This window comes from Lycium ferocissimum, chromosome 12 (assembly GCF_029784015.1).
Source record: "Lycium ferocissimum isolate CSIRO_LF1 chromosome 12, AGI_CSIRO_Lferr_CH_V1, whole genome shotgun sequence".
NCBI lineage: Eukaryota > Viridiplantae > Streptophyta > Magnoliopsida > Solanales > Solanaceae > Lycium > Lycium ferocissimum.
This window is the reverse complement of record NC_081353.1, coordinates 34202529-34219200: the sequence shown is the minus strand read 5'-3', so window position 1 is coordinate 34219200 and position 16672 is coordinate 34202529. Positions and strand designations below refer to the sequence as shown.

Genomic DNA, 16672 nt, shown 5'->3' with positions numbered 1-16672 from the left:
CAAATTTCAATAAGCAAAAAGGATTGTGATCTAGAAATTTAAAATCCTAGATTTATCCCTGAACATAAATGCTTTTCCCACTGTACAATCACTCAAATGTCTAATCAGAAAATGCACACATTAAACTGTGTGCTAGTTATTTATCTAAATTTTGGATATTGTGGTGGCGTATTCATTTTTGCCTTTTCCTTTTTGGTTCTTATCTGAAATCTTTAGCCTGTCGATAATGCATAACCAGGAATAGAAGCATGAAAGCAACGAGCATAAAAACATAACCCTGGAGGTTTTGGCAAATTGTAGCAACAACCGTTAATTTTTGGAGTCAAATGGTTTCAATTAGGTACAATTAATATCTTTAGTGATGCAAATTAGTTTTTGTTCTTAATGGGGACTTTTTTTCCATAAAGCAATAGTAGAGGAAAATTTATGCTATTTACAATTTTTTTTTTGTCCTTAGATTTGAGCTGTTGACCCGAGTTGAGGATTTGGACTTTATCTGTTTTATTTTGAAAATCTACCTAATTCATATGATTTAGAATTTGAAACAATTATTATACCTATTAGTAAATTATTCAATAGATATATATAATATATACAGCGTTCAAATCAAAATTATCGGGTTCGGGTGAAACCATAAATTAAAGTGTTGAACTCTACTTCCGGCCATGCCGCTGACATGGCTGATTCAGCCCATCAATGCAGTAATAAGTCCCACAACTTTTTTTCTGTGCGGATTGCCCTTCAAAGGTGCCCCTCAAATTGCTGATCTTTAATTTTTACCCTTCGCCTAATATCATGAGATTTGAGGGTTCGAATCCCGGCTCAGTAAAAAAAAAAAAAAAATCACAAGGCAGAGTAAATTAGGCCCATTCAGGCAAAAGTTATGCCTAAAGGCAGAGTTTTGCAAAATTTCAACTGAGTAAAAAAGAAAAAAAATGCCTTACTGCAAACCTCTACATTAAGGTAGACTTTTGCCTTATGTCTTATGCCTAAAGACAAAAATCTGCCTTAACGTAGATGTTGTCTTATGCTAGCAAAACTACGAAAAAGCTACGCTCGATCGATTAGAGTTTGAGGAGTTTGCGTCCGCCTTGCAAATCCAAACTCTACCTTGCCAATTTTTTTTTTTTAAGTTTTGACTGAGCGGGAGTTCGAACTCGGAACTAAGGGAATTTTAGCGAAGGGCAAAAATTAAAGACCACTCCGAATAAAGGCAATCGTGCAAATGACCTGTCCCACAAAGTGACAACATTTTTTTGCGCGGATTGCCCTTCTTTTGGAGTGGTCTTTAAATTTTGCCCCTCATATTTCGTGGTTTTTAAATTATGCCCTCATATTCGGTCTTTAATTTTTGCCCCGCCAAAACCCTGAGCGTTCACGCAAAAATTATGAGGTTCTGGGTTCGAACCCCCCGCTCAAGCATAAATTAAAAAAAAAATTGCATGGCAAGATTTGGGTCGCGTGTACGGACCAAATACATTTTTTATTAAAGTTACCGGACCGGCATACCGCCTTATAAAGGCAATCGGTGCATAACTTTGTTAAAAGTTTACTTTCCTTCCGCCATATTTATGGACAAACTTTTAATGGGACCGGATTTAATCATAACAAACCAATAAAGAATGTGGATATTTTGTTCTACCTAAATGTATCTTAATGCATATTCGGGTCTTAAAATGTTGCAAATGTACCTTAGTCTGTTAGTATTTGCACTTACCAAGTTGTGCAAATTGACACATCCTACGATGCATCAGTAGATAAAATATAAAAACAATATCAACCTTTTATGAGCATGCTTTGTTTCGACAATGTATGAGTTTCTTTCAAAAAATGATGTTATATTTGGTTGCCAATATGCGGAGTTTGAACAAACCAAATTTGGCTTATAAAACAAAGTCTATGTCTTTTATTACGGGGCATACTTTTAGTTATCTTAACTAAAAGTCCCCATAAGGCATAACTCAAGAAAAGACTTTTAGTTAAGGCTTAACTAAAAGTTTGCCCATAAATTTTCTATGCATAAAATTGTGAAGGAATTACAAAAAGTTATCGGAACATACTTATGCCAATCGCCCATAAGGCAGCGGTCCGCATAACTTTTAATTTGTATGCCGGTGGGGGCTAGCGAAATTTTTCGCCTTGTGAATTTTTTTAAAATTTTTTCCAGGTTCCGGAACCCATGGGTTTTACGGACAAATTTAAAGACAAATATGAGGGGCAAAATTTAAAGACCACCCAAAAAGAAGGGCAATTCGCAGAATTGCCCAAGTGACAAAACCTTAAATATATGGTCTAGTTCGACATGGTCCAAGGGTTGGTAATAGAAATTAGAAACCGTCAAAAACCATAAGGTGGTAATCGCATGTTCTATTTTTTCTTTTTTCTCTTTTTAGTGGGGCTTCTTAATAAAAAATCAAGACTGTCAATATAACTATTCCAAGTAACTTTTTTTTAATAATCGTAGTGTTTGGATCAACTTGTACACACCCGACTAATTTCACGGGATATTATATACTATCACCCCTCAGTGCTCCCACCGACATAGGTGTGGGTAACTCTATCAACCTACGTTTGAATAGGTATGAAGAAGTCACCTAATATTTTTGTCTCGGTTAAAATTTGAATCTGATACCTCATAATTCTTAAAATCCATTGTATTTACCACTAAATCACGCTTAAACATTCCAGATACTTAAACAGTAGATTTTCATTTTCATAGTAAACCACTAGCTTAAATAAGGAACCATGCAGCCAGCCAGCCAATATCTATATATAGCCACTTAACTCCAGATTTTCTAATAACCATTTCATTTTAACATAACATATAGTTGATAGCACCAAATAATAACACAATAATCATGAAGGCACACAACATTTTTCTCCTCATATTAGGCCTTGCTACTTATGTTACTTTCATTTCTCTAAAACAACCTCATCATAACGACTATTTTGGCAACAACACCTACAACGTCCACATTATCAATGGCTTCACCAACAACTCATCCCTGCCGTTGATTGTGTGGTGCTCCTCCGGTGATGACTCCGGTGACATTGGGGGTCTTGCCCTTCAAGAACGCGATGATTTTAGTTGGAGTGTGAAGACCAAGTTTTGGAAGAACACGCAGTATTTGTGTACAATGAAATTGGACCAAAAAAGAAGGAGATTTCAAGCTTTTCATGGAATTAGAGATATTCAAAGGTGCAATCCTACAAAGCAATGTTTTTGGTTGGTAAAAGAAGATGGTTTTTATTTTAGTAATGATGAAATTTATTGGCAAAAAGATTTTTCTTGGATTTGAGATGTATTTTTGTAAGTGCTTTTTTGCTCATCTTGTCAAGAAGGTTAGAGATTAGATTTTTCAATTGAGTTTAACTTATATATACCGATAGTGAACAAAAAAATTCACGCCATTTAGTTAAGAGTTTTTCCATAAGAATGTTGTAATAAGCTAAATCTTTGAAAAGGAAACTTTGAGAAATATTCAGTGTTTCTTTGTTACTTTCCTCAGTCGTTGGCACAGTGGCGGAGTCCAAAATATTGGTAAGGTTGTTCAAATGTTGACGAGTATATAATTTTTTTCGATGAATGAGTTCAACGAAATTTTTTTAACATCATCACTGCACACTCGCCTAAAAATTTATAGTCCATTTGATTTCGTAAGTTATTCTTGATAAATTTTATTGCTAGAAAGCTCTTATGGTGATTACAGTATCAAATGATAGCAACAACAAACAACAACATCCAGTATACGTAATCCCACAAGTGGAGAACAACAAGGGGCATTCCGAGAATGTTACAAAGCAAGAGCTAACGACTAATTAATTTTCTTTGAAAAATAAAAAAGAAAGAAAGAGAACAAAGTTCGATAATTAAAATGTTCACAGAAGCAATTAAAAAAGAAAAGAGAATAAAATAAGTGGTTGCTAACTTGCTATAAGATCTCATTGTCTTCTTTTTAACAATACGTTTTCTTCTTTTCTAGTTCTAGAAAATAGGAAGGAAAGAAGAAAGATTAAAGGAGCTTCAACAAATTAGTCCAACTTAAATCTAAACCAACATAGGAATAAAACAAATGCAAATCATAACTCAAATACAACTAAGTTTAGTCGGAACATGGAAGAAAATAAGTGCAAATACAAATCAACCAAGTAGCTTCGGACATTGTTTGTATGTTTTCTTTTAAAGAAAGAAGATGATCAGCATTTGACGCAAGCTTTAACCCGTGACTTTTAGATAAAATTGAACATCCTTTACCTCTTAGCTATTTATCTCAATTATTATAAGGATGTTTAAAATTTAATTTATATCCAATTAACTATAATATCTAATCCATATATTAATATCATTTTCTGGCCAAGGGTGTGCAGGTGACCACCCTTGGCCATGAGTGGCTCCGCTACTGCGTTGGTATATAATCTTTTTCTAATATTTCATCATTTATATATGTGAATGAATCCACTTTTGTTCCTTATACTCTTTATGTTTTCAACTTCTGAGAAGCACTATTATTTATGTTAAGAACTTTTTATCGTGATAAGGAATCTATTTAGTTTGACGAATTCATTTATAATGAAAAATACTTTTCATATAGGGTGCGTTTGGTACGAAGGAAAATATTTTTCAGAAAGACAAACACACCCATAATTTCTTTTTGGTGTTTGGTTTGTGTGGGGAAAAAAACCTATATTGCAGACGTCATGACCAATCAGCCAATGGTCGAATTGAAAATGTAGGCAGAGGCGGAGCCAGGATTTGACGTTTATGGATTCGGGATTTTAGCGTTTTAAGTTACTGGGTTCTAAATTAATAATTTATACATGTTCAATGAATTTTTTAATACAAATATAACATTTGAACCAAAACTACTGGGTTCGATAGAACCCGCATCCGATGACCTAGCTCCACCCCTAAATGTAGGTCAAAGATATATATATATATATATACACACACACATACACTCACACACTCTCTTGAAGAAATTTTCGACTTCATCACTACTATAAGCTACAGATGATTTGGCATATACATTCAGAAGTTCATCTTATTCTTGTAACAACCAGTCCAACAATTTATCCCACGTAATAAAACTGGGGAGTGTTTGTGGAACTCATCGTTTCCTTTTAATCATGATGTAATTAAACATCTTAATTACTTTTGCCAACCGCTTATAATTAAGCGATATGAGCTTCTATATTATATATGATATGAATTTAACTGAACGTATATTTAATTAAACTTTTCGACCATCTTGAATGCTCTCTATTTCAAATAGTTTCTATGTATACTTTAAGTTTTTAGCTTAAGATGGGACATTATGATCACATCCAACTTTAAAAAAAAATAAAAAAAAATAAATTTATAATTTTCAAAATAGTTGATTAAGACAATTCTAGTAGTAGCAACTTTTTGTGGAATGCGGCTATATTAAATTTCAAAAGTTAGTCCAAAGAGAGAGAGAGGAAAAAAAAAAATGGAAAGAGCTTTTTTTGTTCCACTAGTATTAGAAATCATAGGATAGTGCGCTTGCCCATTGAAGAAATTAAACAACTTGTTAAGGAACATTCTTAATGAACCATCTCTTTCCTTTCGTTGTATGTAACTTGTGGGAGGCAAAAAATCTACCAAAATGGCACCATTTTAAGTGGTGGATGATCTTGTCATTTTAAAAAATTTAACCATAACCAAATTGTATACGCATTGTAACAGTCCAGGCCACCGCATGTAGAAATTATCCGCTTTGGAGTCTTTGCCTCTCATGGTTTTAAAACGCTTTGGAGCCTAGTGTAAGGCTTGCCTTAGGCGAATCCCACATCGGTTTAGGCGAATCCCACATCGGTTGGGAAGGAGAACGAAGAGTGCTTTATAAGTGTTTGGATACCTCTCCCTTGTAGACACGTTTTAAAACCGTGTGGGGCAAAGGCTCCAAAGCGGACAATTTCTACATGCGGTGGCTTGGGCTGTTACTCGCATTTACAAAAGAAAAGAAACAAAATACTTAACCATATCGGGTATTTATATTTAATCAATTCAATTTATCGTAGCTAAGTGATTTAATAAAGTGAAAATTAATTTAATTAATCATGGTTAAGTGATAAAAATCTATATACAAACATATGTCATACATCTATTGATTTGGTATAAACATTTGATGCGGGTAGATTTATACTAAAAATTAGGGGTGTACAAAGTAAACCGACAAACCGCACCAAACCGATAAACCGAGTCAAACCGAGAAAAAAATCCGATTAGTGGTTTGGTTTGATTTGGTTTGGTGTTGAAAAAAAAAACCGATCATAATTGGTTTGGTTTGGTTTTAGCTAAAAAAAAGTCAAACCGAACCAAACCAACCCGACATTACATGTATTCAATTTTTAAAATATTTTATACATAAAAATATTTATTTGTAATGTAATTTATAAATATTTCTTAATTTTTTCGTAGTTTTTTTTTAATCTATTATCATATTATTCAAGTTTGAACTTAGAATTTTGAATGTCAATAAGTTTTATATCTTATGAATGTTAGTAACTCATATAAAGTCCACCAAAACCAACTCAACACTAATACTAACAAAAGAAATTCAATTTACTACTAGGAATGAAAATAATGTTGGATATCTATTCTATACTTTTGAATAATTGGTTTAGAGAGTGAAAATACATAATTTAAGTTTTTTTTTCTTGTCATGTAATTAATACTTATTAGCCGTACTTATTTTAGCATGACTTAGTATTTTTAGATTATGGTCATTTTCTTTATAGCTTATTAATTAGCAATATTTATTTTAACCGATTTTATTATCTTTTGTTGAATATTTTATTACAATGTCATTACTCTTCTCGCATTTTGTATTATTTTCTTATGAAACACCTTAATTATATAGTTGTATCTTACTAGGACTAAAGAAATATTTGAAGTATAAGTTATATATTTTGTATCAAGACTATTCCAAAAAAAAACCCGAAAAACCCGATAAAACCGAATAACCCGAGAAAATCCGAGGTTGAAAAACTCGAATTTTATTGGTTTGGTTTGTGGTGTATAAATTAAAAAACCCGATACAATTGGTTTGGTTTGATGTTTAAAAAAACCGAACCAACTCGGTCCATGTACACACCTACTAAAAATGGAAAAGTCATATGCATATAAATTTTGTACGAGTAATATATCGATCTATTTGTAAATGAGTTCAAGTCCAGAAAAAAAAGTTTATTCAAATCCTAAATTAATGTTTACTGTGCATTAGGTTTCAATCAACATGAGCATAATTATTGTAAAATACGCATTATTTTTTAGAAAAATATCTCACATAAACTAATTTTTCATGTGCAGCGATGTCGGATGACCAAAGCTCCCTTACAATAAGAATACGAATAAGTAATAAAAACAACAATAATATTCTCTTCGGTCCATTTATCTATGGTACAAGTTTTTTGGCATACTATTTAATAACATTAGTCGTCTGAAGTATTTGACTAATTGTAATTATTTCTTTTTTATGTAGGTAATTAGTTTTGACAGGTCTTTAATAGTAAGAGAGGATCGGAATAAAAAAATCAACTACTACTTTCTTAGTTTTTTTAAAGTGACAAATATTTTAAAACAAAACTTTTTAGCTCCCTATGGTAGCATTAGCATAAGATCTTTGTGGGACTCGATGGATCGAGTTTTTTGATTGAGCTAAAGCTGCTCTTCAATGCCAAAAAAAAAAACAGATTTTCTTTTAGTTCAATGTATATTTGATTCTCCCTATTAGCTCAAAAGCTACAAACATATTATATTTAAATCTTTAAAATATGATATCATATTTTGATTGAGTTGCAAGTTATAAAGTTGTCATGCATTCCACTTAAACTAAAAAGAAGACAAAAGACAACAATTTTGTTTGTATCTGTAATGGTGTAAACTCCAAAAGCTTTTGTTTTGCAACTTGCCCATATAGTCCATTGATTAGTTCTCCTAATGCTTTCTTTTTTAAGTGATAAGCTTGTTTAATTGATGAAATCAATTGATTAATTGACGCTGTCCGTTTATCCTTTCTCCATCATAGAGCCAATGACGGATTCCTACTTTCGATACGGAATATAGATATAAATGTGAAATTCCACTAAAATTTCGACAACTATTACCTCTGAATTCGTAATTTTAAAAGTCCAATAAATTCAGTGCTAAAAATTCTAAAAGTTGAATTCATCAAATTTAAATCCTAAATCGATCATTGCATAAAGCTTCCAACTTGTGCGATTTACCATTAATTGAAAGTATGTCACAGACAAAAAGTTTATGAACGTATGCATCACTTAAAGTAACAATTTGAATTGTTTAAGTGATCGTGATAAGTAAAACATGCAAATGCTTTCTGTCAACAGCTACTATATTCCACAAAGATACGACTTTATTACATTTTGCCACTTGTCCTTTATGAATTTAGAAGAAAAGGTCGAGTTATAGGCAACTAGCTTATAATTGGAAGAAAGAAAAAGAAGAAGTTATAATTGGAGAAAGGATACTCTTAATTAACTAATGCCTTAAGAACTAAGTATAATTTAGGAGTAAAGAACTTCTGGTGATGTAAAATATAAGTACCAACTTGCTGCCTTTAATTAATTGGATTTTGAGAGACGTCTTTCACTTTTCCTCATCAATTAACTGAATTTTTCATAAGCGGCGTCAATATTCGAAGAAGTGAATAAATGAATAAATTACTATAGTGACAAACGGTGTCATTATTTATATATAGCCAATATGTTTATTTTGCTTTTTATTTATATATACATTTCTTTGCAACATTATTTTCTTCCATTCAAATTATAAAGGCTTATTATGTTCACCAAATTCCTCATCTTTAAAAGTGCTAGAATTTCTTTTTGCAAGCAAATTTAGCTACTGAACATGACGTGACATCCATGACAAAGGACATGGCGATAAGGAAAGGTCAAAGAGAAGAACTGACAAGTTTCTAAGTCGGCAAGCTTTTGAAGGAGGACGCATGTTACACATTAGGCGAATCCCAAATTGGGATGAGAGAGGAAAATGAATAACTTTATAAGGTATGATATAAGTTCATATGATACACACGTTTTTAAACATGATGATCGATGACATAGCTCAATAGACAAATTTCTGAGATCTATTGGGTCAAAACCGACAATATGTGTCATTAACTCAAATCACAACAAATATGATACTTCCCTATATAATATGTTGTTCAATAGGTAAGGATTTGGTGACTTACAATATATTTGAGAACAATTTGTTAGGGCAATTTGTTTTACCTAGATAATTAATCAATTTGGTATAAGTTTTCTTCTAAATTTTCTTACTTTTCATTACTTTTAAAATAAAATGTCAAAAATGCGGGGTTTATATATCTCGTCTTGAGACTTACACCTCGTCCACTAACGCCATGCACTACTTTTATGCCTTATAAAAACATACCGTTGTCTTTGTACGGTTGAGTGAGTGGTGAACAAGTGGTGGGTGCCCATAGCCCCTGTATGGGAAAATAACACTCTATGTTTATTTAAAGAAAATATTTACCTAAAATGGCCCATATTTCTAATATTATCCAGAATGTCCCTTTTACACATTATTATAAACGTTTATACAAGGCTTATACATTATCTACAGTAAGTGTATAATGTTGTATCATGTGTATAAACACTGTTGCAAACAAAAAAGTTGGCTAAGCGGATGTCAATTAAAAATATAACTACGTGGATGTAATATTTTATGCTGGATTGTATATTATTGAAATTATCCCATTAAAAAAAGGGAAAGGGCCAAAAATACCTCTAAACTATTCGAATTATGTCAAATTTACCCTCCATAACGTTTTTGGCTTAAAATGCCTTCCAATTAATCAAATAGCTTAAAAATACCCTTCCTACTAACCGTTGCTCCAAAAAAATGGGATTAGTATTTGTGACTAAGTTTTAGCTCCCTTTCAGGTTTGGCTCCGTCAAAGAAACTAATAAACTAGAAAGATTCAGGTGTCACTGAGCTTTCAAAGATGAGACCTTTTATAAGTTCAAAATGACACTGGAGAGACAAAAAAGGGAAAGAAGGAAAGCCCTAATTACTTATGTTTTTCAAACTTTTCAAAAATACTGCCGAGTGTGTCTCAGATCCTCCAAAAGCTATGCATTTTTGGAGGATCCAACAAGGGCGCAACATAATTTTTGAGGATCCAACAAGGGCGCAACATAATTTTTGAAGCGTCCAAGCAACATAACTAATTACAACAGATTGAAGGAGCACAAAGGATAATTATATTGTAAAACTTCAGACTGAGAACTAATCAGAGTAGCATTATCACCTCTAAACTCATTCTACAAAGTGAGATACAATTTACATCTTCAGAAACATGTGATAATCTTGATTATTTAGCTGTAAAACACAATACAAGGAGAATTAGCACTAGAGAGCTAATCGAAGAAAGCGTTTTCTATACATTTAGCCTATACTGCTCGGACTCTTCAAAAATATCGGGGTGCGTCTTTGGATCCTCCAAAAGCAGTCCATTTTTGGAGTATCCGATATGCACCTGACGGCTTTTTTGGAGAGTCCGAGCAACATAGCATTTTAACAGTTTATTATGTTTCTGTCATAGGGAGATCAAACTTGAGACAAGATGAAGTTACCTTCTCGCTCATGAGACTCTATCAACATTAATACCACCTTGCGCATAGAAGGACGGTCTGCCGGAGACATACAAGTGCAAAGTAAAGCAATTTTCAAGACCGTAAGCATGTGACTAACAGTAGTTTTATCTGTCAAATCCAATCGGATATCAAGTACTCCCGGTGTCAATGAATTGTCCCGAATATAATGCCTAACCCAAGTGACAAGATCACCTCCTTCATCTAATGGCTGTATTGGCGTTCTCCCTGTTAGCAACTCCAAAAGGACTACTCCGTAACTATAGATATCGCTCTTTTCTGTAACCTTCATGGTGTATGCATATTCTGCAATGGAAAAGTAGAAAAACAGTCCTAGTCACAACGATGGAAAGAAAAAATGAATGCTACCGGCAAACAAAAAACTCGTAGTATACAGTTCCATGTAATTCAAACAAAATATTTGTTCATATCATGACAAAGAACATAATCTTTTAGATTAAAACTGAACATCAAAACTGTACCTTATTATTTAGACAGAGTTTGCAAGCGCACCTTGAATATATCAGTATCTATTTTATCAGACAGAGTTTAATATCTCTTGACATGGAATACAAACAAAAGAAGCAAAAACCTTTGCCAAGGAAACACAAGTACTAATTGCTAGTCAAAGTGCGAGGAAAACTAACAAATACTAGTAAGCTCATGGTAGGGTAAAAAAAAACGTGAAACTTTACGTGTTCATTCACTGATTTTCTATGAAGAGTTATAATCATTGTTTATGTATTTACCAGGGGCTATGTAGCCATATGATCCAGCAATTGCAGACATAGACTTAGTTTGAGGCAAGTCAACAACTTTAGCAAGACCAAAATCACCAACATGAGCTTCCAACTTGTCATCAAGCAAAATATTATTGGACTTTATATCACGGTGGATGATCTGTGGCTTGCAATCATGATGTAGGTAAGCAAGGCCTTCAGCTGCCCCAAGCGCTATCATAAAGCGTCTAGGCCAGTCCAAGCTACACGATGCACCATGAAGCAATTCACCTAAGCTACCTTTGTCCAGGTACTCGTAAAATAGCAGATTACAACCCTGATGATAGCAAAACCCGTACAGTTTCACAATGTTACGATGCCTAATCTTTCCCAGAGTTGAAATCTCTGCACGGAAACTCTTTTCTATGTTATTATTACCCTCTCTGTTAGATGCAAGCTTCTTAACAGCGACCATTTGACCAGACTGCATGACTGCTTTGTAAACCTTCCCAACAGCTCCTTTTCCAACAACATAACTCTCGTGAAAATTGTTTGTCGCCTCAACTAGGTCTTGGAAAGTGAACTCCTCATCGAGAGGGAAATATATGTCCGAAGCTGGAAATGACGCGTCCCTTTCTTTTATGGATGCAACTGGATCCCGCTTCACCAAATATAAAACTATTATAATCAAAACAAGAGAAACTCCACCAACAACAGCAACAACAACAGTAACGATCTTCCCTCTTGGAGCACCAGCACTTTTGACTGGAGGATCAGGACTGAAAGTAGGAGATTCATTACATTCACCTAGAAGACCACCGCAAAGGCCTTTGTTTCCGATAAAGCTGGTGACGCCCATATTCTGAAACAGCGGTATATTTGGCAGTGGTCCGGCGAGGTTATTGTAAGAAAAGTTACAGCCCATTAAACTTGTTAAGTTTCCGAATGTGATTGGTATTTCACCAGTCAGATGATTATTGTTGAGATAAAGATACTCTAGTAGGATAAGATCTCCAAGCTTATGTGGTATTGTACTAGAGAGATTGTTGTAACTAAGATTCATCGCAATCTGTAGACCGGTAAGATTACCCAATTCTGATGGTATTTCACCCGAAAATGAATTTCCACCCATCTGTAACTCGGTCAAACGAGAAAGTCTGCCCAATGCTTCTGGTATCTTTCCAGAAAACTTATTATCCGAAACCAAAAGACGTTCAAGCTGTGCCAATTTTCCGATTTCATCAGGCATATCACCAATAAATCTGTTCCTGCTGAGATCAAGTCGTTGTAGCGCCTTGCATTTCAGAATTTCAAGTGGTACTTGACCAGTTAGCAAATTAGATGAGACATTAAAAGTCACAAGTGATTCAAGATTCCCTATCTCCTTTGGCAGCTCATACGCGAAATAATTGCCTGAAAGATCAAGACGTTGCAACTTTTGACAGTTTCCAATCTCGCGAGGTATTAGACCATTGAACGTGTTCTGTCCTAATTCAAGAGCAGATAGATTCCTTAGTTTGCACAAGTCAGAAGGAAAATTCCCTTGTAGCCAGTTGCCATTAAGACGAAGTTGTACCAATGAGACACAGTTAATAACAGCAGGTGGAACGTCTCCGTACAAGTTATTTGAACCAAGATTTAGCCAAATCAAATTGGAATTCCTACAGATATATGGAGGAATTCTTCCTGTGAGGTAGTTGTTAGATAGATCAACCACCCAAAGTCGGCTATAAATCCCGAGACCTTGGGGAATACTTCCACTTAAAGAATTCTGAAACAGCTGAAACTGAACCAATTCAGTGAGATACTGAAAGGCAAATGGAATAGGGCCAAATAAGTAGTTAATCGACAGATCAAGACGTTCCAATTTTCTTAAACTAGTAAGTTCCTGAGGTATGACACCTTTGAGCTGGTTCTGAAAAAGGTACAACAATTTCAGTCTCTTTATTTGACTTAACTCAGTTGGTATTTCTCCTATTAGATAGTTCTCTGAGAAATCGATTTCTATCGCTGAAGAAAGATTCCCAATGACCTTTGGAATTGTACCGTTTAATCCATTCCGGTATAAGTACAACCTCTTGAGAAATTTGAGCTTACCTATTTCAGCAGGAATTTCTCCAACCAGATTATTCTGGTACAAAGCAAGCAGTTTGAGTTTTGTACAATTTCCGAGTTCCTTCGGAATATAGCCCGAAAATCGATTGTCCCAAAGAACAAGTTGTTTCAATCGACTAAGCATACCGACCTCTTTGGGTATATTTCTTCCAAAATTATTTTGTGCAAGACCAAGAACTTGTAAACTCCGGCAATCACCAATCTCCGCGGGTAAGTTTCCGGAAAGCGGATTCTGCCCCACTCGAAATGTTTTCAATTTTTTTAGCTTCCCGAGTGATCGAGGGAGCGGACCAGTGAGATTATTGGTATATGCAACAAAAGAAACTAGAGAAGAGAGATTACCAAACTCCTCTGAAATAGGACCAGATATCATGTTGTTGAACAAGTTTAAGTCCTTTAAACGAGAAAGGTTGTACAATTCATCAGGAATCTGCCCGTAAAATTCGTTATCATGGAGCTGGAGACTCTGCAGTTTCGAGCAATTCCCTAATTTTTTCGGAATATTGCCAGTGAATCGGTTATGAGACAGGTCGAGAACTGTTAAATATACAAGACCACCTATGCTAGAACTCAAAGTGCCTGAAAGATTCATAGACCTTAAATCAAGCGATTGAACAACTGGATTATAGTAATCAGAAGTGCAATTTACGCCGTTCCATTGACACGGTGTTTCATCACTAGGATTCCAATTTCCAAGATTGTTAAACTCATCCTTCAAGTTCTTCTTCAACTCAATTAGGTGCATTCCTTCAGCATTCAATCCTTCTGTAGGATAAACCATCATCACAAAAGCCAACAAGAGAACTATCCAAATCAGTATTAGACCAGTTCTTGAGTCATATACCCCAGACATCACTATAACTCTCATTAACTCAAAGTTGCAGCTTGACCTGTTATCCAACCTATAATGATGACGATTGATTTTTTTTTAGAGAAGAGCCCACAGGTTCAATCATCAAGATAGATCAACACAAGACGAGTGGCTGATGTAGCATATAGTCAACGGGTTCAACTGAATCTAATATTTTCGACATGAAGTATGGTTATATATGTGAAAAATCACAAGTACAATTTTAGAAAATATTAAATTTTGAGCTCGTAATTTAAAATACGAAGAAGGGCCAAATATGCCCTTAAACTCAAAATTGAGCCGATACACCCTTAGTTAATAGTTTAGCTCACAAATGCCCTTACTATTCAATATCAGTATACAAAGGGCATTTTGTAGCTAAACAATTAATGAACGGCATATCTGCTCAATTTCGAACACTTTCAGGGCATATATTTGGCAATGAAAAGTTGATCCCATCAAATTTAAATTCTCGATCCGCCTCTAGACAAACTAACCTATGACAAACTAAAGCAAGGTCCAGTCCAAATAACTAGTACTCCCTCTATCCCAATTTATGTGATACTTTTCGCTTCTCGAGATTCAAACTGGATGAACTTTGACCAACATTTTAAGATGTAATTTTTTCACCAAATTGATATGAAAAAAGTTGCAACTTACAGTATTTTTCGTGTAGTTTTCAAATATATAGATTTTAATCTTAAAATATTGAGTTAATCTAATCCAATTTAGCTTCAAAATTTAGTCAAATTGACTCTCGAAAAGCGAAATGTATCACATAAATTTGGGACAGAGGGAGCAGTAATAAGCATCGTCAAGATTGATAAATTAACAATTTCAAAGAACTCTAACAATTCAGAATTATACAGAAACTCCACCAAATAATGAACTATATGCTAAATTAACAAGTCAACTATATAAAGAAAAAGATCAAAGCTTTAGCATACCTCTTGGATTTTATGCATCACTTCTTCAAAATGCTGGAGACCCCACAACCAAGAACTGTCAAGTGATTCTTTTTTATGATGACACACAAAAAACCATGGAATCTTGAAATGAGAAAGAGAAAGAAAAAATATAAAACTAAAAGCTCCTACCTTTTTCCAAGAATTGTGGGGATCTTCCCATCTATATGCACAATTTATGAAAAAGGTAAAAAGATTCAAACTTTATGTATGGGACAAGCAAAAAGAAACATGGGAGATAAAATGTAATGTTTCTAAGTGAAGATTTTGAAACCCTTTTCTTTTATTGATGAAAAATATTCAAAAGATGTTTTCAAGAATCTTCTTTGTTCTTTAGCATTAAACAGTTTTCTTCTCTCTCTATATATATAACCTTTGGGTTGACTGTCACACTCTCTCTCTCTCTCTAAAAAGTTGCTTTTGAGTACTTCAGATAGTAGGAGCCCGTTTGGATTGGCTTATAAGTTGGCTTATAAGTTGTTTTCAGGTTTTTTGAGTGTTTGGTGGCTTCAAAATCGTTTTGTCTTAAAATAAGCTCAAAAAAATAATGGACCCATTTAACTTAATTTATCTAAAACTTATTGAAAACTATAAAAAAAAATAAGTTGGACTACCCCAACTTATTTTTTTCTTATAGGCAAACAGCTTTTATAAGCCAATCCAAACGGGCTCTAGTTGTTAACTGCCAACTTTCTAGGCATTTTACACACATTTTTCCAAAAAAATATTCATATGGACTTTTTTGAGATTGGGACAGGTTCTTTGTTTTTCTTGTTTTTTTTTTTTTTTTGGTCCTTTTTTGGACTCCTTCCGTCTCAAATTATCTGTTACAGTTATCAAAAATAATTGTCTCATATTACTCCCTCCGTTCCATATTAATTATCCACATTATTAAAAATATCTGTCTCAAAATACTTGTCCATAGGGGTGGGGATTCAGAATTTGGTTCGGTATTTCTAAAATTCAGGTTCGGTAATCGGTAAATCAAACTTCAGTTCGGTATGGTATTCGGTACTACCAAGTTTAAATCGATTGAATTATAAATTTAATATTGTTCCTTCAATTTTGTTTTTCTATGCGGAGACGCGATATAATAAAAGATCAACAACTGAGAAGACATCAATAAAAGCTAATTGACAAAACTAAAAGACATCTAGGAAATTAAATTAGAAAAGGCTAGAAGATAATCTAAATGCTGCTACTAAATGGATATCTAAGAAGTGCACATAGCAATAGCACTAGTTACATGCCCCTATATTTGCTACTTTGTTTTGAGTTACTCAGATACTCAAAGTCATTACGATTGGTCATAGTTCATAGGGAATAAGGATTCTTTGGTTGACTATTGATGGTCCTGTTAG

General features: G+C 33.9%; 2 protein-coding genes across 2 annotated transcripts; one reads left to right on the top strand and one right to left on the bottom strand.

The window, feature by feature from the left end:
• The first annotated feature begins 2789 nt into the window (after positions 1-2789).
• On the top strand, positions 2790-3499 carry LOC132040196 (S-protein homolog 6-like). Its single transcript, XM_059430819.1, has one exon. It carries the CDS (start codon positions 2859-2861, stop codon positions 3297-3299), a length of 441 nt encoding a protein of 146 aa, XP_059286802.1. The 5' UTR covers positions 2790-2858; the 3' UTR covers positions 3300-3499.
• A 6740-nt stretch (positions 3500-10239) lies between these two features.
• On the bottom strand, positions 10240-15705 carry LOC132040650 (probable leucine-rich repeat receptor-like protein kinase At2g33170). Its single transcript, XM_059431306.1, has 3 exons — positions 15294-15705; positions 11412-14398; positions 10240-10968 (listed from the first exon to the last, which is right to left on the bottom strand). The coding sequence occupies exons 2-3, from the start codon at positions 14362-14364 to the stop codon at positions 10619-10621; spliced, it is 3303 nt and encodes a 1100-aa protein (XP_059287289.1). The 5' UTR covers positions 14365-14398; positions 15294-15705; the 3' UTR covers positions 10240-10618.
• Positions 15706-16672: the final 967 nt, after the last annotated feature.

What these genes read in the sequence shown, in the direction of transcription:
- LOC132040196 (XM_059430819.1), top strand. Translation starts at nt 2,859, where the DNA reads ATGAAGGCACACAACATTTTTCTCCTCATATTAGGCCTTGCTACTTAT.
- LOC132040650 (XM_059431306.1), bottom strand. Translation starts at nt 14,364, where the DNA reads ATGAGAGTTATAGTGATGTCTGGGGTATATGACTCAAGAACTGGTCTA. An exon ending in ATATGGCTACATAGCCCCTG is followed by an intron (nt 10,969 to 11,411) that starts GTAAATACATAA and finishes TTTCCATTGCAG; the next exon opens with AATATGCATACACCATGAAG.